Source organism: Sus scrofa, chromosome 13, assembly GCF_000003025.6.
Source record: "Sus scrofa isolate TJ Tabasco breed Duroc chromosome 13, Sscrofa11.1, whole genome shotgun sequence".
NCBI lineage: Eukaryota > Metazoa > Chordata > Mammalia > Artiodactyla > Suidae > Sus > Sus scrofa.
Window position 1 is genome coordinate 104,349,888 of NC_010455.5, and position 24,957 is coordinate 104,374,844.

The following is a 24,957-nucleotide window of genomic DNA, read 5'->3' on the forward strand; positions in this document are numbered from 1 at the left end:
TAACTATATTTACTACTGACATTCCACAGTATCAAATCACTTATGCAAATATAAGAACAAGTAGCAAAAATGTACTTGACAGCTTGATTTGCCTCCATTAATTTTCTTTATATGTCTGAATATAATTTGAAAGACACTGGAATTCTTGAACATAGTACTCACTCATGAAGAATTGGCCTTACAACTGTTTCTCCAAACATATGGGCTTTATAAAATAAAGTGTAGAGGAAAGGCAACAAGGTATAACGAATATTCAAATAGTGCTTTGATGAATTAACCAGAAGAGAATTCTGTCCAAAAAATGCTGGATCCTGATGCTGTGGGATAAATAGAGTAATTGAAATGAGAAACTTAAAATATGAATAAAAATTAAAATAGTAGCATTTAGTCTATTTTTGAAAACCAAAATGTATACTTTTTTACTTGTTTATATAAAGTTGAGATTACTCCTATTTCAACATCAAAATGTATGAATATTTCTAGTTTTCATTCATTCATTTGGATAAATGCATTAGTTAAATTTTGATTTAAAGTACATTTAAATACATACACACACTCAGAGAAGATGAAAAAATATTTTAACAAAGAGTTCTTCCTTTCCATTATTTGAGGTAGATTGAAATAATTGGCTCTAACTTTTGCTATGTAACTTCACAGTCCCTACCTCTAAAGGTAGAGCATGTTTCCCCACCACTTGCCTTTGTGCTCAGCTATATGACAATTTTTGGCCAAGTGAGTCTTAGTACATGTGACAATCTCAAGTAAGGGCTTGAAATGTACTTCCTGGGAGACTTGCTGCCTTGTGTTTTGCCACTGTCATGAGAACAATAAGCCCAGGTGGTCTGCCAGCCCAAGGATACAGAGAATAGAGCTGCCTGGCCAGCCTGTAGGCTTACACCTTGAAGGACAGCCTCTCTGACAAGCCCAAGCTACATCAACTGACTCTATCAACCATAGTGTAGAGATGTGAGCAAAGCTGCCAGGATCTCCTACAGTGGGTAACAAAATTAACTAGGAGAACCAGCTACCATCTCCCTGGATTTACTATAGGTATTTACCTGAAAGCTATATATCCCTTTGTCTGCTTCCAAGAAATCAATGAGCATGGTGGGATTACACTTCAGGCCCCTTCCTGGGAGATACGGGAACTTCTAGCAGTCAACTTTAAGGACTTCCCACAGGCGTGACTGAACTTCCTTAGAATTGGGCTGTAGTATATGACTCTGCTATTAAATCTTCTTTTTTGCCTTCATCTTTGTCAGGTTCAGACCTGAATTGTGATCTAAGGCTCTCTCCACTTTACCCTCCCACCCTATTACCCTCCCCATATATTTCACCAATAAATCTCTGATACGTCTAATTCTGTCTTGGCGTTGCTTTTCGGAGAACAGAAATGAACATAAAGTGTAATATAATTTATATCAGGGTCTTCCATGAATACAAATTTCTTGAAGCATTATTTAGGTAGATTAGGAAGTGACTAATATCCAATTTACACATTTTACCTATATAGTATCATGCATGCTTCCTTCCAAGCTGAGCTCTGAGTGGCTATCCCTCTTCTCAAACAGAATTAAGTCCCAATGTGTGAACAGTGAATAATTTCTTAACCAACATGCACTTAATTGACTTAATGCTTCACCTAATTTCCCCATTCCTTCTGAAAAATATGCCTATTATGAGAACCTACAGCATGCAGAATGCTAATGGTTGGTATATTAGCCTCCCGATAGTTAAGATGCCATGTTATAAGTGTTTAATATTTTTCTTCTGTCATTCCAGTTTTGTTTATTACAGAATGACCCTGGATTCAAAATACTTTCACAAGTGTCATTAATTTCCTGTGTATCTTTAGTAAAATAAAAATCTAATTTTTTTTTTTTTTTTTTTTTTTTTTTTTTTTTTTTTGCTTTTTAGGGCCACACCTCCAGCATATGGAGGTTCCCAGGCTAGGAGTCCAGTCAGAGCTACAGCTGTCTGCTTACACCACAGCCGCAGCAATGCCAGATCTGAGCCACATCTGTGACCTACACCACAGCTCATGGCAACACTGATTCCTTAATCATCTGAGCAAGGATCAAACCGGCAATCTCATGATTCCTACTCAGATTCGTTTCTGCTGCACCCTCTGAAAATCTTTAATATTATATTTTTACGAAAGAAAAGTTCGTATTAAAATGTAAGAATCCAGACTCAAGAAGCTTTAGCTTTAATTTAAAATATTGTGATTTAAAACGTGTATATGCTTCAGGCTTAAAGAAAATATTTATGTTTTAACTGTGTCATGATTGTCTTATATGACGATATTTTTATATATATAATATGTATAGGCCTTGAGAAGAGGACTTCTAACTCTTCTTTACAAAATATACTACAAACATTTATATTTTTTTATTTTATTTTTTTTGCTTTTTGGGGCCACACCCACAGCATATGGAAGTTCCCAGGCTTGAGGTTGAATTGGAGCTGCAGCTGCCAGCCTACACCACAGCCACAGCAATACCAGATCTGATCCATGTCTGTGACATACACCACCGCTCATGGCAATGCCAGATCCTTAACCAACTGAGAAAGGCCAGGGATTGCACCTGCGTCCTCATGGATATTAGTCAGATTCATTTCTACTGCACCCACAATGAGAACTCCCACTACAACTTTTATATCAGATCTCCTATAGGTGTGAATTTAAGTACATTGCTAAAAATAAAATTATGTTTTATTTTGAAACATGCAGAACAAGAGGCATTTACCTCATATCCCTGGGCATTATGGTTTCTGGAAAATGGATAAAAAGCCCCAAGTTGCATCCACCTTCGGCAAAGTTCTTCTGTGGTTTCAACCACAAATCCACAGATATCTGCCCCAACCTAAATAATATATATATATATATTATTTATAGTGTAAAAGTTCTCAAGTTTTCCCAGAGCATCACATTTTATGCCTTAATTGATTAATTTGCATTCACTTACAATCTTTGTTTTACTGTCTTCATATACTCTTCCTTAGCCTGGTTTTTCTGTTTTCTACTTTTGCCACACACTTGCATCTAATTCAAATGTACAAAGCTGAATTTTTTTTTTTTTTTTTTTTTTTTTTTTGGCTGGTGGAGGGTTTGTCCAAGGCTGTGGCATGACAAGGTTCCTGGGCCCAGTATTAAACTTGCATCACAGCAGTGGCCCACCAGGTCCTTAACCACCAGGCCACCAGGTAACTCACTGAAATTGTTTTATTAAAATGTGTTGCATGTTTTTTTTGTTTTTTTTTTTTTCTTTTTAGGGCTACACCTGAGCTGTAACTCCGGCCTATACCACAACAAAAGCAATGCCAGGTCCAAGACATGTCTGTGACCTACACTGCAGCTCACAGCAATGATGAAACTCCAACCCACTGAGCGAGGCCAGGGATCAAACCCACAGCCTCATGGATACTAGTCAAATTCACTACCACAACAAATGTATTGCTTCTTAAACCAAAACTTGCCTCCTATGACTTGTTTTTTCCCATTTATAATATATTACTGTAGAACTAAAATATTTTTTAAAATTGCCAGATGTGTGTTCATATATAATTGCATTCTTCTTCCTTCAAGGACCCAAGAGAAAAAAAAATTGCTATTCTTAATTTAGTATTTACTGCTTATAAGCATTTTTCTAAATTGTATATATATATATATATATAATATATAACGTTGTTTTGCATGTTTATTAACTACATAAATGGCATGTTGTATGTATTATACTGCATTTCACTTTTTTCACAAAATATTATTTTTGTGAGATTAAATTATGTTGATACGGCCATGGTTCTCTACTGCACAGGATCCCATCACTATAAAATAGGCTTCTATGAAATATATATATGTATATATAGATATATGTTTCTTTGTCAATATGTAAAAAACTTTTTTTCTGTAGAATACACTCACACACACACATGTCCTTATTTCCCTGACTTACTGGAAATGTACATTTATTACTCAAAATGGTTGGAATCATTTATAAGCATGGTCACAGTACAGAAGAGTTCCCATTGCTCTATTTACTTTCCAAATTCCAATATTTTCAGACTTTTACATTTTAGCTATCTATACATATTAAATATATCTCATCAAAGTTTTTACTTGCATTTATATGATTACTAGGGAAGTTGAGAATTTTTTCATATTTTTTATTGAGTCCATGTGGGTCACTTATTGAGTCTATTTCTATAGAATTGCCTTATATATCTTTTGCTAATTTTTCTATTGTTTTTTACTTTCTACAGATTTGTAATAGGTTCTTCAAATTAAATACTAATCATTATTGGCTATATGAATTGAAAAGATAATTTTCCAGTAGTAGGTAACATTTTATTTTTAACTTTTTAAAATAGACTTTTGTTGAACAGAAGTTTTGATTTGTCATAACCAGATTCATGTTTCTTAATTATGTGTACCTTCTATGTTCTTTTGAGTTCTCTCAACCTAACATCATAATGTTACCTACTTATATTTTTTTCTAAGATGTTTAAAGTTTACTTTTAACATACATGTTGTGTATAGTATGAGACATGGAGCCATTTTATTTTTTAAGTGGACGATTAATTGTCCATATGAATAGTTGATACTTTCCTCATTGATCTACAGTGATAGTGTGACCATTAAACAAAATTCCATTGATGCATGAGCCCATGTCTGATTTTGCCATATTAATCAATTTGAATATTCAGTTAGATATCACTGTGTTACATTGCTCTTTTATTTGGTAAGGCAAATCCTTGTGCTCTTTTCTACTTTAAATTGTATTGTTTTCCAGACTAAGTTTAGAATAATATTTTATGTTCTCCAAATTCCTTTAATAGTTTAAATTGGAACATCATTAAATTTGGATAACTGGGAAGAATGTATATTTCTAATATATTGAGACTTCCTATCTGTGAACATTGTATATCTTTATTTAGTTATTAAGATTTTTCTGAAAAAGTCCTACACTTAGTTTGAATATTGTTTATTAATTAGTTGCTACACTATATAACAGCTTATCTTGAAATATATTATGATATTGCTTTTTTTTCCTTTTTTCGAACAAAAACTTGCCGGGTATTGGTCTATTTTATTCAAAATTTCAGAGTATCCTTTGTACCTTGACTTTGTTAATTTTTCTCTAGACACATTGCTCACTGCATTCATTTCTTATTTTCATGAACTATATCTTTCTTTAGGTTTATTCCATTTTTCTTTTTCTGTTTTCTTAAATTCATGCACTCCACCAATTAATATTCAATCCTTCTTTGTTTTTAATCTGAATATCTAAGACTAAAAGTTTTCCTCTAAGTACCAATTTAGCTGATATCCTACAGTTCTGATATAAAGTGCAATTATTAACATTCAGTTCTAAGGTTTCCCCCTCATTTCCATTAAGCTTATTTTGGTGAATCATTTGGTAATAGAATTTTTTAGTTTCCAAATTTAAGACTCATGTGTTTTCTTTTTGTTTGGTTTGTTTTTGGTCTTCATTTTGTTCAATCCATATGAGAAAAAGAATAAATGAATTACTACAATATCCTAAGTATTTTACATTTACTTTATTATGTAATGGCCCTCTTATTGTTGAATATTAACATTACATAGTTCTTTTTTGCTTGAGATAGAGACTTACCAGATTTCTTATGTTTAGAATTGCCTAGTATACATTTTCTCTGCTTTAAACATTTGGGAAATTTATCTGTCTTTATCATTTATCTTTTAAATAGAGGAAACAGCTTTATTATTTTTTAACCTAAACTGATAGTCTAGTATTTTAAATTATCTATTTTTGATACTGTTTGATACTGTTACCACAATGCAAAATTTCTCTACCATTTTCTCTGGTGTTTCATATTTATTATATAAGCCTTTTCTATGCTTTGTTTATCTTGTTTTTGTTTCATGAATTAGTTTTATTTGATTAAATTTTGTTTCCATTTTTCCAATCTAATGGCTGGAATGCTATAAACATCATTCACATTCTTAGTTTTCTCATAAATTTTGTAAGAATAAAGATTGAAACTTTCTGTCACATGCCTTAATCATTTTAGTGAAAATCATTAAAATGATAATATTACAAAATTAAGTGCAATTACAGTTTTTATAAATAACATTAAAACTGCTTACCAAAGGTATTCCAAACAAACTGAACTCCAGCATTCCTGTAATAGACCATTCCATTTGTTCCCATGAAGCAGTATTGTCTCCTAACCAATGTGCAGCATGACTTCCAGATCCAGCAAAAGTTGACCGGGTGAGAATAAAGCTTCTTTTATTACGAAAAACTTTTTCTACAGCTCTAAAAATAATATCAACATTTATTTTAAATAATACTGATATTCATAAATTCTAAAATCTTAACTTCAAATGAATATATTACAGTTCCTAGAGCCAAGCTATAACATTTGCAACTATTTCCTCAATATTTTATATCAATTTGTGTTTAGCTGTTCATATTTACTTAAATATGATCTGATCAAACACAGAGAAAAGAAATCTTTTAAAAATGATTTAGACTTCAAATGACTTTCTTTACCAAACTAAACATGTGCTTTTTGTATCCACTCAATAGTTGTTTTTGAAATGTATGATTCAAATCCATTAAAATCTCTTTATAATACAAAATGTAGTAATCTGAACTAGAAGCCAATACATATTTTGTGGTGCAATGATGCTAATATATCTTATTGTCTGCATTTTCAAATATAAGCAAGCAATGTTGAAATAAAATTTACGTATTTGATAGGTATTTTATTTTGTTTCTATAAGCGCACCATCCTCAAATACTAGCATTGTTCATTTTAGCTCTATGAGTACTGAGTATTGCTGACAATTCTTTTCCTCAATTGGAAAATAATCAGAAAAAAGCTATAAAAGTTTAATTCATCATATAAAATTGTCTGGACTACCTTAATAAAACTATAATAGTATTCTCAGGTGTTTTTTTCTATACCATTATCTTTATAATATGAACTAGTGTTGTTTTCCCTTTCTATAATTTATTTACTTATAAACTATGATATATAATGCTCTACTGAGTTTAAGTAAGGTAAACAAACATTATGAAGATAATGCATAAAATTTTGATATCTTGGTATGACTTGGGACCAGACAAACATGGGCTTGAATTAAAACTTGATCACAGTTGTTTAACTATGAGATAATTTAAAATTTACTGACCCAGAATCTGGGTTTTATTAACTACTGCATTATAGGTTCTTATTCAATGCTTGAAAAATAGTAGGCAATCAACATGTAATTGTCCCTTTTGTTATGTATCATGTTCCTTTTTTTATATACAAGTAACATATTCTATTAGAAAATTACTTTGTGAGATACTACATAGAAAACTACATTTAAAAATTATTATTTTTGGAGTTCCCGTCGTGGCGCAGTGGTTAACAAATCCGACTAGGAACCATGAGGTTGCGGGTTCAGTCCCTGCCCTTGCTCAGTGGGTTAACGATTCGGCGTTGCCGTGAGCTGTGGTGTAGGTTGCAGACGCGGCTCGGATCCCACGTTGCTGTGGCTCTGGTGTAGGCCGGTGGCTACAGCTCCAATTCGACCCCTAGCCTGGGAACCTCCATATGCGGTGGGAGCAGCCCAAAAAGACAAAAAAAAAAATATATATATATATTATTTTTAATTATTATTATTATTTTTTTACTTTTTAGGGCCTCACCCATGGCATATGGAAGTTCTCAGGCTAGGGGTCCTACACCATAGCCACAAGCAATGTCAGATCTGAGCCATGTCTGTGACCTACACCACAGCTCACCGCAACACCAGATCTTAACCTATGAGTGAGGTCAGGGATCAAACCCACATCCTCATGGATACTAGTCTGGTTCTTAACCATTGAGCCATGACAGGAACTCCAAAAACTACATTTTAACTGAAGCCTTTGTTTTTTAAAAATAAAGACTTGTTCTAGAAACACTATTCTCCTGGGGCAATTGTGAGGTTCATGCTTAGATCACACATTCAAAGGTAGCAAACTGAACCAAAATTTGGAAGGATAATTTAAATCTATGAATTTAAAAAGGATCACAGGCAAATACATATACCATATAGTTCTTGATAACTAAGTTCCAAATTTGTGAATATTGGTAAAAGAAGTGATACTTTTAATGCTCTAATTTTTTATCATGAAAATATTATTTTTCTTCGCTTTCCAACTCTTGTTATTATCCAACTATATGTAAACTCCCAAATCTATTTCTAGACAATAAATATGAAAGGGGTTTCTGAAAAAAAACTGTACTTACTTCTCTGTAGCTATAGCCATGCTGTATCCATAGAGGCTATGAACATCGTACTGTTTCCCCCAGTACTGCACAGAATCCATGCAAACTGTTTTGGCATACAGGAGTTTGTCAAGAATACCTTAGAAAAAATATATAAGAAATCTTTATTAAAAATATTTTGCCATTTTAAACTTTACATTCTTAAATGACATGCTGTGTAATATCATGTTTAGTTAAAAAAATAATGAAAGATGACAACTTATGCTAAGTCCCAGTCTCAACTCTCCACTCTTATTGATTAACCATTAGATTTGCATTTACAGTAATAAATACTGTTTCTTAGCTTCAATAATAAACAAATCATGAAAAAATAGACTTTACCATAATAAATAAATACCTTCTGTATTCTACATCATAAAATTATGTATCCACTTGAATTCTTTATAATTTATTTAAATATAATCTAATTCCACACATGTAGACTTGTAACACAATTAGAAACCATTCAAATCTCTGCTTTTCAGCTTTTATTATGCTTTAATTTGCAGGCTTGTATGGTGTTATAATAATTATTGCCATCTTTCTTCAGATGTCCTTACAGAAATCAATCCCCCTGAGAGCATCTCTTTCTTGGTTTACATTTTTACCCACTCTTAATGGTGAAAGCATGTCTTTAGAATACATGAGTTTTAACTATCCACATTGATACATCTAATAACCTCACAGATTCAAAGAAGAGGCTCATGATAAAATTTTATCACTTAAATTATGATTTCAAACTAATTTTATTTATTTTCATTAATTATTTAATAATGGCAATTAATAAGAGGTAAAGATAAATCAATATTCTATACCAAAGTTTAAAAGCATGCCCCTTTTCTTAGGCATAAATATTTTGGCCCAAAGTAAGACAGGCAAATAAATGAAAAAATACATTTTCTTCAGGGTCTCTAAAATATATCAAAGTTTATGACTGAGAAATACATGCTAAAATTTCCAAGTAAATAGGAAAATTACTTTCAGTTAATCATAAGGAGATAATTAAATTAAATTTACCTGGAGTAAAAGGAGGATAATTTAGTTTGTTGTCACTGCATCCTTTCTCTGAGCCATGAACAAAGCTGGAAACTTCGTTCATGTCCTGAATGGATATAAAATAAAGAACAGCAGATTATAATTATAAATCATGTAAACAGATACTATTTGTTTGCAAATATTCTATATAGGACAACCATGATGTTCCTTACTCCTAGAGACAAATATAAGCTACTAACGTACAAACCTGCTTAACTATATTCACTACATGATTCTGCTTCTGGCTATGAACAAATCATCATACTGAGAAAAACTATACTATTTGCTTTTGCATAAGTGTATATACCAGAAAATAACAAAGGTAGGGATTTGAATACAACCAAAATGTATTTCATTTTCCTAGTTTTAATTATAAAGAACTAATTACGTACATTAAAAGTAATAAGCAATTGTTTTTTCTTTTTGTTTTTTTTTTTTTTTAAATGGCCTAAGCCACAGCCATAGCAATGCCATATCTGACCTACACCACAGCTTGTGGCAAGGCCAGATCCTTAACCCACTGGACGAGGCTAGGGATCGAATCTGCATCCTTACGGATACTAGTTGGATTCTTAACCTGCTGAGCCACAACAGGAAATACAGCAAATGTCTTTTCTAAATGGTTCAATCAGTCTTCTCACTGTGTCTGTCATTATACATACTTTCAACACATTCATTTACTCAACATATTTCATTAATTTTAGCTGGTTATTTATCACATTTCTATGATGTGCACTGCTAGCAGCTAGTCACAGCATTCTTTGCTTAGCCCACAAATCCTATACTCTCATGAGAGAATGAAACTGAAAAAAGGCTAATAGCATTTTAGTATTCTAATGAAAATAGTTATGACCTCTTTGAATCCCTGGAAGAGTCTCAGGGAACCCCAGGACTGCTGGACTATATCATAAGAACCAGTGACTTAAATATCTCTTGGAGTCAAGAGTTGTGGGGTATTGGGTTTATGGATTTTCTTGCTGCATAAACTGAGGCCCCAACATTGTCTTGCTACTTACTAATTCTATGTCCATAACTAGTTAAGTAAAATCTTTGTGCTAAAAAAGACAATTCATGTAAAATACACATCACACTACAAATGGTCAAGAAGTGTGTATTTCTCCTTCTCCTTGATTGAATAAATAAATTATTACATGAATAATTTAAAGAATGGCAAGTAATAATGAGAACTTCAGGAAAGTAGAGATGTTGTGACATAAACAGACAAAAAAATTTAGCTATTCCTCTTCCAAAAATTCTGTGCAGCTGTAATACTTTTGAATATCATCCCTAATGTTCTCTCTGTGTTCTCTGTGTTCAAGCTTACTAGACATTTTTTTTTTCTGAAATACAGAATTCTGGGATCATCAAATAGTTTCACTCTTCAAATGTTGTTATAGTTTCTGTAACAAAAGACCCTACATCATTGATTATCATCTAGTATTATTTTAATCATAAACCTAGCAGCAGGCATCAATAGCTACAGATATAAAACTTCATGCAAGGAAAATTTTAAATAACAGCATTTTCCTTTAATAACTTTACCAATAATATAGGATTTTATTGTTGTTTATCTTGAGATAAAACAATCTATTGCCAATTTTGATTTGTTCTATTTCATAACTTACTAAGGAGAAAGAAAGTTTCTTAAGGATGAGAGTTTATTCAGGTCCAATTGCTTGACTATTGCAGATTTTAGTAAATGTTTTAGGAGTTGCGCTACTATAGCCTAATCTCCCAAGTCTTATTAACTATTTTTCAATATAAATTATTAGTCCTAAAGATATAACACCTTAATGACAGAAATGAAATATACTTTACACAGTATATTACTGGATAAGAAAAAAATCTCAATTTAGTTTTTAGTTTTTATTCTTTTTCTAACCCAAGAACATGAAGGTATGATATTTATACATTCTGGAAAAATAATGTTATTTTTATGTTCAATACACTACAAGGTATATTTTAGCAAACTAATGATTATTTTATGGAATAATAATTTGATATTCATAGTCCAAAATCACAGGTCTAAAATAACTACTTACAATCCAAAGCCCATCATAATTCACTACTTGATGGAAAATGCTGCACTCATTTGCCCACCATTCTATGCAGTTCGGACTAGTGAAATCAGGGTATACTGTTAATCCTGGCCATACCTGGAAGAATAGATTATTCACATATATACATTAATAAAAGGCAACATGAATAAAAGACTGTTTCAAGGTTAAACCACTAATAAGTCGTACTGAAGAAATTCAAATCCAGGCAATCTCATATCTAAGTTGATGCTATTAAACACAACATATAGTATGCCTCTCTTTATGATTTATGATTCTTCAAATTATTTTACTTATTATTTAAAATAATGACATTAGGCATTATTTTCAGATGTATTGCGATAGATACTATTATCCAAATTATGCATATTGGCTTTCTAATCAGTCGATATTCAATAAAATAGGTCTTACCAAAATATATTATATGAAATATTAACATGCATTATGTGAAGGAATATTGGCTTTTGTGTGCTGGTAGAGTTTGAATTATTTGAAGAAAATTCTCACTAGAAATTTTAACTTTTATGAATGTGATTAAAAAGTTACAGTTACAATATTCTTTTCTTTTTTGTCTTTTTAGGACCAAACCCATGGCATATGGAAGTTCCCAGGCCTATGTCACAGCCACAGCAATGCCAGATCCAAGCCGCATCTGTGACCTTGACCTATGCCACAACTCATCGCAATGCCAGATCCTTAACCCACTAATCAAGGCCAGAGATGGAACCCATGTCCTCATGGATGCTAGTCAGGCTCGTTACCGCGGAATCACAATGAGAACTCCAATTCTTTTTTAAAATTTTTATTTATTTAGTTAGTTAGTTTTTTTAGGGCCCCACCTGTAGCATATGGAAGTTCCCAGAATACGGATTGAATTGGAGCCCTAGCTGCCGGCCTGTACCACAGCCACAGCAATGCCAGATTCGAGCTGCTTCCACAACCTATGCCACAGCCTGCAGCAATGCAGGATCCTTAACCTACTGAGCAAGCCAGAGGACAAACCTGCATCCTTATGGATATTAGTTGGGCCACAATGGGAACTCCACAATATTCTTTATTATTATAAATAATACTATAAACAATGTTTTTAAAAATTGGTATTTTCTCCTGTTTTATTTCCTTTCAGTAAATTACAGAAGTGGAATTATCAAGTCAATGTTATCTAGGCATTATGGTTTTTGATATGTCTTACAAAGTTGTCTCCAAAACAATATTTATCCTGGTTAAAAACTATGCCTTTGGGATCTAGGTGGATTCCTAAACCACTCCTCATTACTTCTGTGATATGAGGAAAGTTACCTTACCTCTCTCAAATTCACTTTTTTTAATCAGAAATTAATCATTTTAATTATAGCTATTTCATGACTTTACTGTGCTGATGTAAACCATAAATCTTAATATCCTCCATATAAGTACTGAATTTATGTGTATTTATTTTACATCAAATTATCAGAACTTTTGTAATAATCCAAATTATTTATATCATATTTTATGATCATTAGTTTTAATTGTTTACTTATTAAAAAGTATCTGTCTACTTACAAAAATTGTTTTAGAGATAACTGGATATTTCCTCTAAAATTTCTCTATGCAATTAAAATGTCAAATCCAGATTTGAAAGCAAATACACACACAGACACTTAAAATATTTTGTTGTTGCACAATGGGAAATCTGAGCAACACAAAATTAATGAATATCATACTTTACCTCTCCAATAATTGCTGTAGTTCCATCTGACTCATTTATCCAAACATTTTGTGCAGTTCCCCTATCATAGGTTTCATATGCTGCTCCACTGGCAAGTTTCTGTATGGAAATTGCAGGGTCCTAATAATAGAAAGAAGAAACTACAGAAAATCTATTAATTTGCAAACATGTAAATACTAAAAATGTGTTAATATATATTCAGTTATTACCAAGATGATGACATATTTCTGACCGTGGTCATGCAAATCTTGAACAAATTCAGGGAGCCCATTAAATGCAACGTGATCATAAGTAAAGTCTTTTTTGTCTTCCATATAGTCAATATCAGTGACCTGTGTATCCTGAAAATTAGCAGAGAATATTACAATATGAGTGAAAAAGAACCCTCTATCCAAAAAATCTGTATTAAAAATATAATGACTAAAAGCTAAATGAATTTAATGAATTTAGATCTTCTTTATTTCACTAAAGACACAGTGGTATTATTTATAAAACTAGTTTTCCTAATTCTTTTTGTTTGTTTGTTTGTTTTTAGGGCCACATCTGTGGCATATGGAAGATTTCAGGCTAGGACTGAATCAGAGATACAGCTGCCGGCCTACACCACAGCAATGCAGGATTTGAGCCATGTCTGAGACCTACACCACAGCTCACAGCAAGGCCAGATCCTTAACCCACTGAGCGAGGCCAGGGATCAAACCCACATACTCATGTATCCTAGTCAGGTTCATTAACCACTGGCCATGAAGGGAACTCTAGTTTTTCTAATTCTAATGTACAAAAGCATTAAATTATTATTCATATATGTTTCAGTTATCACTGGATATGTATTATGTCATGTTATGTCATGTATATTATATACAAATACAGATTTGGTGTGTAAAAAACAAAAGCCTGTACATTATATAATATACTAAAATTTTATTACATTAAAAAGTATATAAACTCTAAAAAATAAAGTCTATTTAAAAACTGAATATGATTTTGTTCACACTTAAACATGTGTTCTATTCTAGTGTAACTCATAATTAGTTCTTAAATTTCAGTTAAGCCTGGGCATTGCATACAGATATAAAGTGTACTTTATGATTAAAAAAGTAGCTTTATACATATATGGAATATATGTTAATTGTCTTTTTTTTTTTTTTTTTTTTGTCTTTTTGCCTTTTCTAGGGCTGCTCCCTCGGCATGGAGGTTACTAGGCCAGGGGTCTAATTAGAGCTGCAGCTGCTGGCCTACACAGGATCCAAGCCGCGTCTGTGACCTACACCACAGCTCCGGCAATGACAGATCCTTAACCCACTGAGCAAGGACAGGGATCAAACCCACAACCTCATGGTTCCTGGTTGGATTCGTTAACCACTGAGCCACGACGGGAACTCTGTCATTTTCTACATTTATTACATGACAATATTTAACTTGGTAGATATTCCCACAGACCCTTCATTTCACTTACAAATGGTATGCCAGCTTCCCGATTTCTCTGTACCACTTCTTTCACTACATCAAGTGATTTATAATCCCAGCGACTCAGTTGGAATCCAAGACTCCAATATGCTGGCATTGCTGGCCGCCCAATGAGCTTGAAGTAAATTGATATTCAATTAGTATCAATAACAAACATTAGAAACTAATATTAATATGCTTCTTATTGTTATTTCTTGAGTATTGATTTGAGTTTAACCACATATTTTAAACAAAGATTTAGTGTTATCTGTACCCTCAAAGGTGTACTGGATATTCTGTTAGAATTTTGTTATGAAACACTTAACAAATTTATGTTCTGTCACATATCTTCTATTTTTGGTTAAAAAATTAGAAAGTGCACTTTATTTTTTAATCTCTTCAACTAGATTTTTTATTAATTAAATTTATTTTTTTATTAAGGTATAGTTGATTTATAGTGCTGAGTCAATCTCTGCTGTACGGCATAGTGACCCAGTTAGGAAGTACCCTTTTTTTTTTTTTTTTTGGCTTTTTAGGGCTGCACCCATGACATATGGAAGTTCCCAGGCTAGGGGTCAAATAGGAGCTGTAGCTGCCAGCCTACGCCACACCACACACACAGCAATGCCAGATCTGAGCCGTGTCTGTGACCTACATGACAGCTCATGGCAAAGCCAGATCCTTAACCCACTGAGTGAGTTCAGGGCGTGAACTCATGTCCTCACCGATACTAGTTGGGATAACTCAGGGGTTCTCAGGGATGAGAACTCCAGAAGTAAACTTTATACATTTGCAAAGATATTATTGCCCTGCATGGAAAGCTAAAGAAGAGAATAAAGAATAGCATTAAAGAGATATAAGAAAAAGAAAACTATCCCACCACACTCACATTTCTTGTAGCAACAAGATGATCATTGTGTAAGAAAAAAAAAAAAAAGTTTAAAAGTATACAATTTCTATTTCCTTATATTTTGGCATTTATCTCTCTCCTGGCTTACAAAAAATATTAAGATTATATGTCTAGAAGTCTCCTCGCCAGTTATGCCATAAGGTACTTATCTTATTCACATGTAGGACTTGATTTCTTCCTTATCCCCAGGGCCCCAAATGTTCCCTTCTCCCATTCTCCAGTAGCCCAAGCAGGCTCAGAGCATACCCACAACAGACCATAGGATCTTGCACATAAAAATACGAGTGCAACTGTTATTAAATTTTTTTCATTAGAAATTAAGTATTACGTTACACTAAGATAAGTAATATTGTTTGGTGGCATGATGAGTTTTCTTTGGTTTAGGTACACACATGATTTCTTCATCATAAATGTCTAAAAACTACAATGTGAACTTTTTTTTGAATGGCATGAAAGTGTGTTTGTCTTATTTTATTTATTTATTTATTTATTTATTTATTTTCATTTTTTTTCCCACTGTACAGCATGGGGACCCAGTTACACATACATGTATACATAATTTTTTCTCCCACTGTTGTGCTGTGTTGTAAGTATCTAGACATAGTTCTCAGTGCTACACAGCAGGATCTCATTGTAAATCCATTCCAAGAGCAATAGTTTGCATCCATTAACCACAAGCTGCCAATCTCTCCCACCCTCTCCCCCTCCCCTGGGCAACCACAAGCCTATTCTCCAAGCCCATGATTTTCTTTGCTGTGGAAAGGTTCATTTGTACTGTATATTAGATACCAGATACGAGCGATATCAATATGAACATTTTTAAAAATACTCATGTTGGGTATCAATTTAAGCACTAAATTTATTTTTTTTAAATTTGGTGTCAAAAAAACACTTCCAGCCAAATCAGTATGTTTCAACTCTATTCATAAATACTTTATGTTCTATAGAATTTCTATAAAGATTTGGACATGTGATTGAAATTTCTTTGTGTGTTTGTTTGTATTATATGTATCACATAATTTATTTTTTATAGAAATGTATAAAATTGTGTTGTTATATATTATATTAATTTATGTATTTTTCATTTTATACTTTACATGTATATATTGTCTTTAAAACTTAAAAAACAATCTGGTCATTCAAGGAATTATATACACTAACAGTCACAAGAGAACAACTATATGGAAGAAACTTTTAGAATTAGGTTTATTGGATCCTTTACCTCTCTTAGGTCCACCTTGGGTTCAGGTACACTAAGATGCTATTTCATAGGTGAGGGACAGTTGTTTGGACAGTAACTTTAAGATATAATATTTCAGACTATTTTTCAAAATCTGCCCTTCTAACCCATGTGTCAGAGACAATTTTCTTAGAGTTTACCTACTGTACATTAATAGCAAGTTTCACTAGACTTCCTCATAACTCAGTTGCCTCTAGGATTCTTATCAACGTTATGTTTGACCTATATATCAGTTGCCTCCTTCAGTCTTGAAGATAAGATACTTGCTTTTGTTTTATCCCATCAAAGAAGGTCATGAATAGCTAAAGTTTTTTTCTTTCTTAATCTTTTTACATCTGCACCTGAGGCATATGAAAGTTCACAAGCTAGGGGTGAAATTAGAGCTTCGACTGTCAGCCTATACCGCAGCCACAGCCATGCCAGATCTGAGTCGCACTTGTGACTTACACAGTAGCTTACAGCAACACCAGATCCTTAACCCACTGAGCAAGGCTCCCTCATGAATACTGTTGGATGTTCTTGACCCACTGAGCCACAACAGGATCTCCTAAGTAAAGATGCAATATACAAAAGCTCAAAGAAAGCCAACTACTAAACTTAGCTGCCTAGAAACAAGAATAATTTGATATCAGAAATGCAGACAACTGAATATATACTGGTTTCATTGTAAAATAAAAATAAAAATAAAAATAAAAACCAACTTCTCATATCTGAAAAATACTAAGGTTTAAAAATATATTTAGCTAAGATGCCCCACATACCTTAGCTAAAACCAATTAAATGTGTGGACATGTTAAATAAAAGTATGGTAGAAATAATTTTATAAAATAATGCTGAAACACACCTCTTGATACTGCTGAACTACTTGTTCTGGTGTATCTCCTAGAAAGATGTAAAAGTCCAGAATGCCACCTATAATTCTGTAAGTTACTATTGGAGTAGGCTGGATAAAAATCTCTACAAAACAAAAATTGGAAAAGCATATGTAAATAGTAACAATGCACACAGAAAATAACTGCAATGTCTATTGTAGGTACTTTGCATTAATCACAAAATTTCACAAACTTTTAAATAATTAGGAGAAAATAAGCTATCAAAAATAAGAATATAGGAGAAAAGTAGAAAGCCACCATGTATGAAGTTTATGGTAGGATATTCCAGAGGTTTCATTTTACAGAGGTTGGCAAAAGCTCTCCTGGAAACTGCTTAGTAGGTGATAGAGGATCAGTCAGTCCTTTTACAATAAAAAGATTTCTTTCTAGAATCAAATTTCAATTAGTTATTTTAATTGAAGATTTTGTGAAAGATATTACCACATGTTGATGTCTAAGAAAAAAATCTACAAAGGTTTTTAGTTTTTCTATATATAGAAACCATATAGTACACTGTCCTTGACTGAATGTTAATTTTTAATAATTAATAATATTAATAATCAATATTATCATTTTATTCACTGATTCCCTATAAAATATAGGTACTGCATTCAAAACATTAAAAAACAAGATTCGGAGTTCCCATCGTGGCACAGCAGAAATGAATCCGACTAGGAACCATGAGGTTGTGGGTTCGATCCCTGGCCTTGCTCAGTGGGTTAAGGATCCTGTGTTGCCTGTTAATACACTGTGAGCTGTGACATAGTTTGCAGATGCGGCTTGATTCCAGCGTTGCTGTGGCTGTGGCATAGACCAGCAGCGACAGCTCTGATTAGACCCCAGCCTGGGAACCTCCATATGCTGTGGCTGCCATCCTAAAAAGAAAAACGACAAAAACAAACAAACAAAAACCCCAGAAGATTCTACATTACTTGAATTATGATAAACTAAGAAATCATTTTTCTCTCCTTTTTTTTTTTTTTTGTCTTTTTTTGCTATTTCTTAGGCCGCTCCCACGGCATATGGAGGTTCCCAGGCTAGGGGTCGAATCGGAGCCATAGCCACAGGCCTGCGCCAGAGCCACAGCAACGCAGGACCTGAGCCGCGTCTGCAACCTACACCACAGCTCACGGCAACGCTGGATCTTTAACCCACTAAGCAAGGGCAGGGACCGAACCCGCAACCTCATGGTTCCTAGTCGGATTCGTTAACCACTGTACCACGACAGGAACTCCCAGAAATCATTTTTCTTTCTTTCTATCCCCATGTAGACCTTTTCTTAATGAATGAGGCTGCTGGAATGGCAATATTCATTTGCACAGATGTGTCAGTGTTGCTCTGGAAGGAAAAGGAAGGGCCCAAGTATCATAGTATAGCATATCCTCCCCAAAACAGAAGCACCAATATGCAAAAATCTATTGTTTCACTAACTACAAAATTTGCTTATAATAATTTCACATACTAAATTATTAAAACAAAGTTTACTCTAGTATAAATATCTACGACTGAAATAAAGCAGTTAAATATTTCAAGTTGTCTCATGTAAACAAATTATTAAATTACTCTTACCCATTGCATTGCTATTCATTAGGAAAACACCAAATGACTTTCCAGAAGTATCTTCAATGCACATGAAGAATGTTTGATGGCCATATAAATTATTATTATTCTATAAGGCACAAATTTGAAAATTAAAACAAAATATATTTAAAATAAAAGATTATATACTTAAAATGACCTTTATGAATTCCTATTTGTGTCTGTAATTTACTTCTCATATTTCATTTACTTCCATACTCCTATAATTTCTTCTGCTGTAGGTGCCATATGAAATATTGTAGCAACAAAAAATACTGAACTTATTTTAATTAATACATTAAAATATAAATATATAACAATATATTATATAATTAACAGATTACTTAACTATCCTCTATGTTTTATTATGATTGAGTTTTAATAAGCTGTTCATAACAGGGTAATGGCATGTTTATCCATTATGTACCCTGTATACTCAAGGTATTGCAGGCAATTCCAAAGTAACATCAACCCTCATAGAATTTTTGCAAAACAGTTGTCAAGAGCTGATGAGTGGATGAAGAGGTTGAGGAAACTGGAAATACACTTAATAGGTGAAATAAAAAAGACTTCTTGGCTGATTGGATATGGAGGTTCAAAGGCATATATGTATGAAAATAGTTGTTGTTCTCATTATGGTTTCTATTAGGTGCTTATTACAGTGATGCTGTAAACAAAAATTGGTAAAATTTATTAATATTTTTGTACCAAATAAGGGCCTTTTAAAAAAAAAAAAAACATTCATTTTGGGGAATGAAGTAGTTAGCAAAAGCATTGTAAAAAAACACTAAAATTTGATTCAAAGCAATCATGAATCAATACCAGAAGAATTTTTTAATGGTATGGTTTTGTCCTGAAGAATCACATATTTTAGAAGTACAAATATATACACAAATAATACACTGTGATGATTGTCATACAGAAATATGAATAAAGCATTAGAAAGTAAAGACTACTTCTGCATGGGAGAGTCTAGGGAAAGTTCTTATGAGATGAAACCAAATGAGTTCTCAAATGACATATACAGTAAAGAACTTCAAGATTTAATACTTATAAAGAAAATCGACCTCCTTTAAAAATATGTGAATTTATGAAATATCATCATATTCTATGGAAGAGGAAAAAGTACGTCCACTACAGGACATGGTGTCCAATGGATAAGCAGATAGCATATTATGCAAAGCCATGTAGAACAAGGTTAAGTGTTTAGAATTATTCTAATGCAATAACTATCCATGGATAGATTTAAGTACCAGAGTGACTGAAAAGGGAAATATAAAATATAAAAGTGAAAATCAAAAGAAAATATTCATAAAAGGGAAATTCCTATTTAACTATTCATAAAATGTGTTGGTCACTTCTTGAATTAATTTAGGACTTTGATATCAATCCTCATTCCTAAAGTAAACAAGCTTCTGTAATATGTATTACTGATATCAAATAAATTATGGTTTCAAATAGGGTAAAATTATATTCTGCTCAAATAAAATTATTTTATTTATAACAAGAAAGATAGTTTCTTACATCACCAGGAAGTTGATCCCGAGTAAAAATTGGCCATGTTTTCCAGTATAAGTCATGGCGGAATCTCTTATGAATATGTTCCCCAATCCCATAAATATATTCACTGGAAAGTCTGGCAGAGAGCTGTAAATACTGGTCAGAGTATACCAGTGGACCAATGCTGGTGTCAAACCTGTACCATGAAATCAATAAATAAATGAGCTGGAAACATATAATGTTCTACTAAATATGGATCCATGTTATCATCCAAAATATTTAATTTTAAATATGTCAATCTTTAGCTGTGATCACTTCTTAGGAACCCATGAATTATACCATAACCAGAAGGTGTTCATTCCATTATCATAATTTTTCTTCATCATCACCAATATGATTCTTCACATGCATTCTCTCCTTTTATGGTCACCACAATCGTAAAGCACAACTACCACTATCACTCATTTCACAAATGTCATAAATTGGACAAATTTATTCATGTTTCTCAAAGTGAAAAACTGGTAGGCAGCAGAACCAAATTTCAAACCCAGTTCTGTGAGAGACGGGGCTTTAAATTATAGTACTATACTAGCTTCCACACCTCTAATATAAATTAAAATTAAGTTCAAAATAATTTTTCCAAAAAAGAGAAATGTTGTATGTTTTATGCATATCAAATATATACTATGTTAAATAGCATTTATTTTTGTAACTTAACATAAACTCAACTTCAAATTATTAAAATATATTTAAGAAAAGTAATTGCTAGGATTCAACCTTGACAATTATTTAATTGTCTGTTCTTGAAGATTTAAGAGCAGTAATCTTGAAAATTACTAATTGTCACAAATATCCCTCAAAATACCTTGATAATGAAGGTATTCAATTAATATATGTATATGAAGGTATTCAATTAATATAAAATATGTAATTGAAGGTATTCAATTAATATAATAAATTTATTTTATTTAAATATAACTATCTATTAAATTTATTTTCATACATAAATGAAAAATCCTTTAATTGTACTATGGAAATTAAGTCCCTCTCTGAATAGTAACTATTTGATCCTGCAAATTGACAAGTGACTAAGATAAATAATGCGGAAAAGACACAACAGGAGTTCTTGGTATGCAAAAATATAGGCAAGGCTAAGTTTGTATCAGTATAAGTGATGTTCTTCACCCTCAGCTTTGGTGGCCCCATTTCTAGACTTACATTCATGTTCTAGCAACTTTCATTCACAGGAACTGAAAATTTCTTTTAACATAATCTTTACAAACTGAAAATGCCCTAAAATTAAGACTTTTGCAATTCTACAATAACAATAAAATTGACCAACTATTTAAACTTATATAAATACAAAATAATATAATTACTTACAAAATTCTATTATTGCTTTTTCTAATAATTTTGATGCTAAATGGATTTTCTATAACCTGCACATCATACAATGTATCAGAAGCTGCTGTTCCACTAAATTCTTTTACAAATTGATGAGGAACTTCATATCTCCTATTATTTGGGTCAGTAATCTGCAAAAATTTTTAAAAGCAAGCATAATCTTATTCAAAACTGTTATTTAATTTTTCAATCATGAATAAGTATTAAATGCAAGTTCCAAATACAAATAATAAATTTAATAATATTATAGATGAGCTATTAATCTAATCATAAATTTAACATCATTGAAAGACTATGCAGAGAATAAATTATAATTGTTAAGAAATTAATAGAAATAGTTGGTTATAAAAGTACTATGCCAAGTAAAGATTTTTGTTTATCAAAAAAAATTAATGGTATATTGCTAAATATTCTTTAATACTAGATTTTTGTAAATTTAATTATCTTTGTTGCATTTTGGTGTTCCCTCACTTAAAAATCCTCAAAAAAGAAAATCATAGACTTGGAGAAAAGACTCGTGGCTGCCTGATGGGAGGGGGAGGGAGTGGGAGGGATGGGGAGCTTGGGTTTATCAGACACAATTTAGAATAGATTTACAAGGAGATCCTGCTGAATAGCATTGAGAACTTTGTCTAGATACTCATTTGCAACAGAACAAAGGGTGGGGGAAAAATATGTAATTGTAATGTATACATGTAAGGATAATTTGATCCCCTTGCTGTACAGAGGGAAAATAAAAAAAAATAAAATAAATAAAAATCCTGCAAGGATTTTGAATTTTGTTCGAAAAATTTTAATTCTTGAGAAATTTTTGTTAAAAGGTAACATACAAAGAATATAGTGTTTTCACTGCCAAATCCAAAAGAACATGCTAGTAAATTACTTGCTAAATAAAGAGAACTAGTGAGGGTAGGTCACATAGGACAATTAAAATCTTTCTCAAATTAAATTTTAAACTAACCGTTATCACAGTCTGTAGCTGAATAACAAAAAATACTACAGTTTATTGAGTGTTTATCCTTCTCAAGACACTTTCAAATATTTTACATTGGCTATATTATCAAATTTTCCAAAAACTACTGCCAGAGGAACTATTTCTTAGGTTACATTTGAGTAGAGGAGGCTCAGGGAAGTGGAGTAACTAGGCCAGTGAGTTCTCTGCCTTGGAATAAACATTCTTAAGAGGGAAAATGACTTGGTGGGGTGAAGGGTGTGTTCATAACATGCCTTTTATTATTGACTTTTCTTTAGAAATTTCAAAAACCAAACCTTGAACCGGAAACGATTGGGTGTCTGACTTTGGGTTGTGAGGAGAACACTGTTAATATCATCTCCAAATAATGTAGGTGATGGTATCCTGTTTAATTTGGCTTCAAGTCCTTAAAAAAAGCATAAAGTTTTCATGAATTATGAATTTATTTATAAAGATTAAAAATCATCAAATAGTTCATATTTTTCTAATTTTACTGCCTGTTTCACAAATAATGGACTTTTATTTTCATTTGGAAGATACAATTATGCAAAAAAAAGTGTCCTTGATGTAAGTAATTTGAACATCTTTGTGTACATATTTCCCATTCGACTTTAAGATATTTTTCCAAAGAAAAATTTTACATATTTTTTTCTTTTGGCCACATCTGCAGCATGTGGAAGTTTCTCAGGCCACAGATCAAATCTGCACCACAGTTGTGACCTACGCCACAGCTTGGGCAATAATGCCAGATCCTTAACGCACTGTGTCACAAGGGAACTTCCACATATATTTTTTTCACTCAACTTCAAATATATTTGATCACCATAACAGAACAATTCTCACCAGTATTTGTTGATGTTGTTCCCTCAACATTATAGCCATGATTATCTACAAAGAAGCACCAAGGAATAATAGAATCATTCCATGGCTTCCAGCAGCATCCTCGAGTTGCACAAAGTGTCTGATAAAACATTTAAAAAAGGAATCATATGATTAGTATTATTATCATATGTGCCAGTTTCTATTTTTTTAGCCATCATTCATTCTAATAAATGTTTGAATGAATGTTTTAAAAAACAATCTTTTTTCTTCATATTTATAATGTGTTTGCTATTATTTATTGTTTTGTTACTTTCACTTGGAAGAACTATAAATATGTGATGAAATGAATTAATTAGACCTCCATCAGAGTCTGATGCTCTGAGTTTTGATTTATCAGATTTACATATCAATACAGATTATTGCAAACTCATGTTATTTTAAAGGTTCCTGCCCACTGGATAATTACAATCTATTCAATTGTCATGCAGTCAGTGAAAAAGAACTAAGATATTTCTTGTGTACCAATTATGTATCAAGCTACAAGTTGGGCTACAAAGATGAAAATATGACCCTAAATTCAAGTCTACATGGAAGGTGTAAGGTAGTTATTTCCAGAAAGTTATTAATTCAATATTATTTAAACTATTTAAACTAGTTTATGTGCAAGTTGCTGCAACTAGTTGTTGTCATTACATACAGTGGATAAAGTAAAATAGTAAATTCTCAATAATTTTCTATTTGGAAAAATTACTTGAAGTGAGAGAAAAATTATATGTTTACAGTAAAAGTTGAGCCACATGGAGAGGCTATGTGTTAACACTGGTATAATTAAAAATTTACCTAATATTTAAATTTAACAGTGTGTCACATTTTCATAAGTTGAACACCTGTGAGGTTTTTTTTTTTGGCTCTTTGCCTTGAAAAAAGGTTAAAAGCCTCCACTTTTAGCAGCTTATGGTATACATGTTAATGTCTCTCCTATTTTAACATCAAAGTAAAATGGTATCAGGTACATATATGCACTCACACACACATACATTCATTCATTGACCTTTTTACTCTACGCAAGTTATGAAGACCAAGAGAGAGTCAATTTATTGTTTGTGAATCCATTAAGCTAAAC

At 32.3% G+C, this 24,957-nt stretch overlaps 1 protein-coding gene across 4 annotated transcripts in view; it reads right to left on the reverse strand.

The window, feature by feature from the left end:
- The window catches only part of SI (sucrase-isomaltase), an 83,278-nt gene that overhangs the window by 53,607 nt on the left and 4,714 nt on the right, over positions 1-24,957 (reverse strand). For all 4 annotated transcript variants that reach the window (XM_021069748.1, XM_021069749.1, XM_021069751.1 and 1 more), the window contains 15 exons: positions 23,856-23,973; positions 23,309-23,418; positions 22,019-22,170; positions 20,660-20,831; positions 19,127-19,226; positions 17,530-17,642; positions 14,546-14,671; positions 13,299-13,430; positions 13,090-13,209; positions 11,367-11,480; positions 9,307-9,391; positions 8,272-8,389; positions 6,131-6,302; positions 2,751-2,867; positions 163-317 (listed from right to left, as the gene is read on the reverse strand). In XM_021069748.1, the coding sequence (XP_020925407.1) occupies positions 163-317; positions 2,751-2,867; positions 6,131-6,302; positions 8,272-8,389; positions 9,307-9,391; positions 11,367-11,480; positions 13,090-13,209; positions 13,299-13,430; positions 14,546-14,671; positions 17,530-17,642; positions 19,127-19,226; positions 20,660-20,831; positions 22,019-22,170; positions 23,309-23,418; positions 23,856-23,973 (1,904 nt within the window). The remainder of the gene's footprint in view (positions 1-162; positions 318-2,750; positions 2,868-6,130; positions 6,303-8,271; positions 8,390-9,306; positions 9,392-11,366; positions 11,481-13,089; positions 13,210-13,298; positions 13,431-14,545; positions 14,672-17,529; positions 17,643-19,126; positions 19,227-20,659; positions 20,832-22,018; positions 22,171-23,308; positions 23,419-23,855; positions 23,974-24,957) is intronic.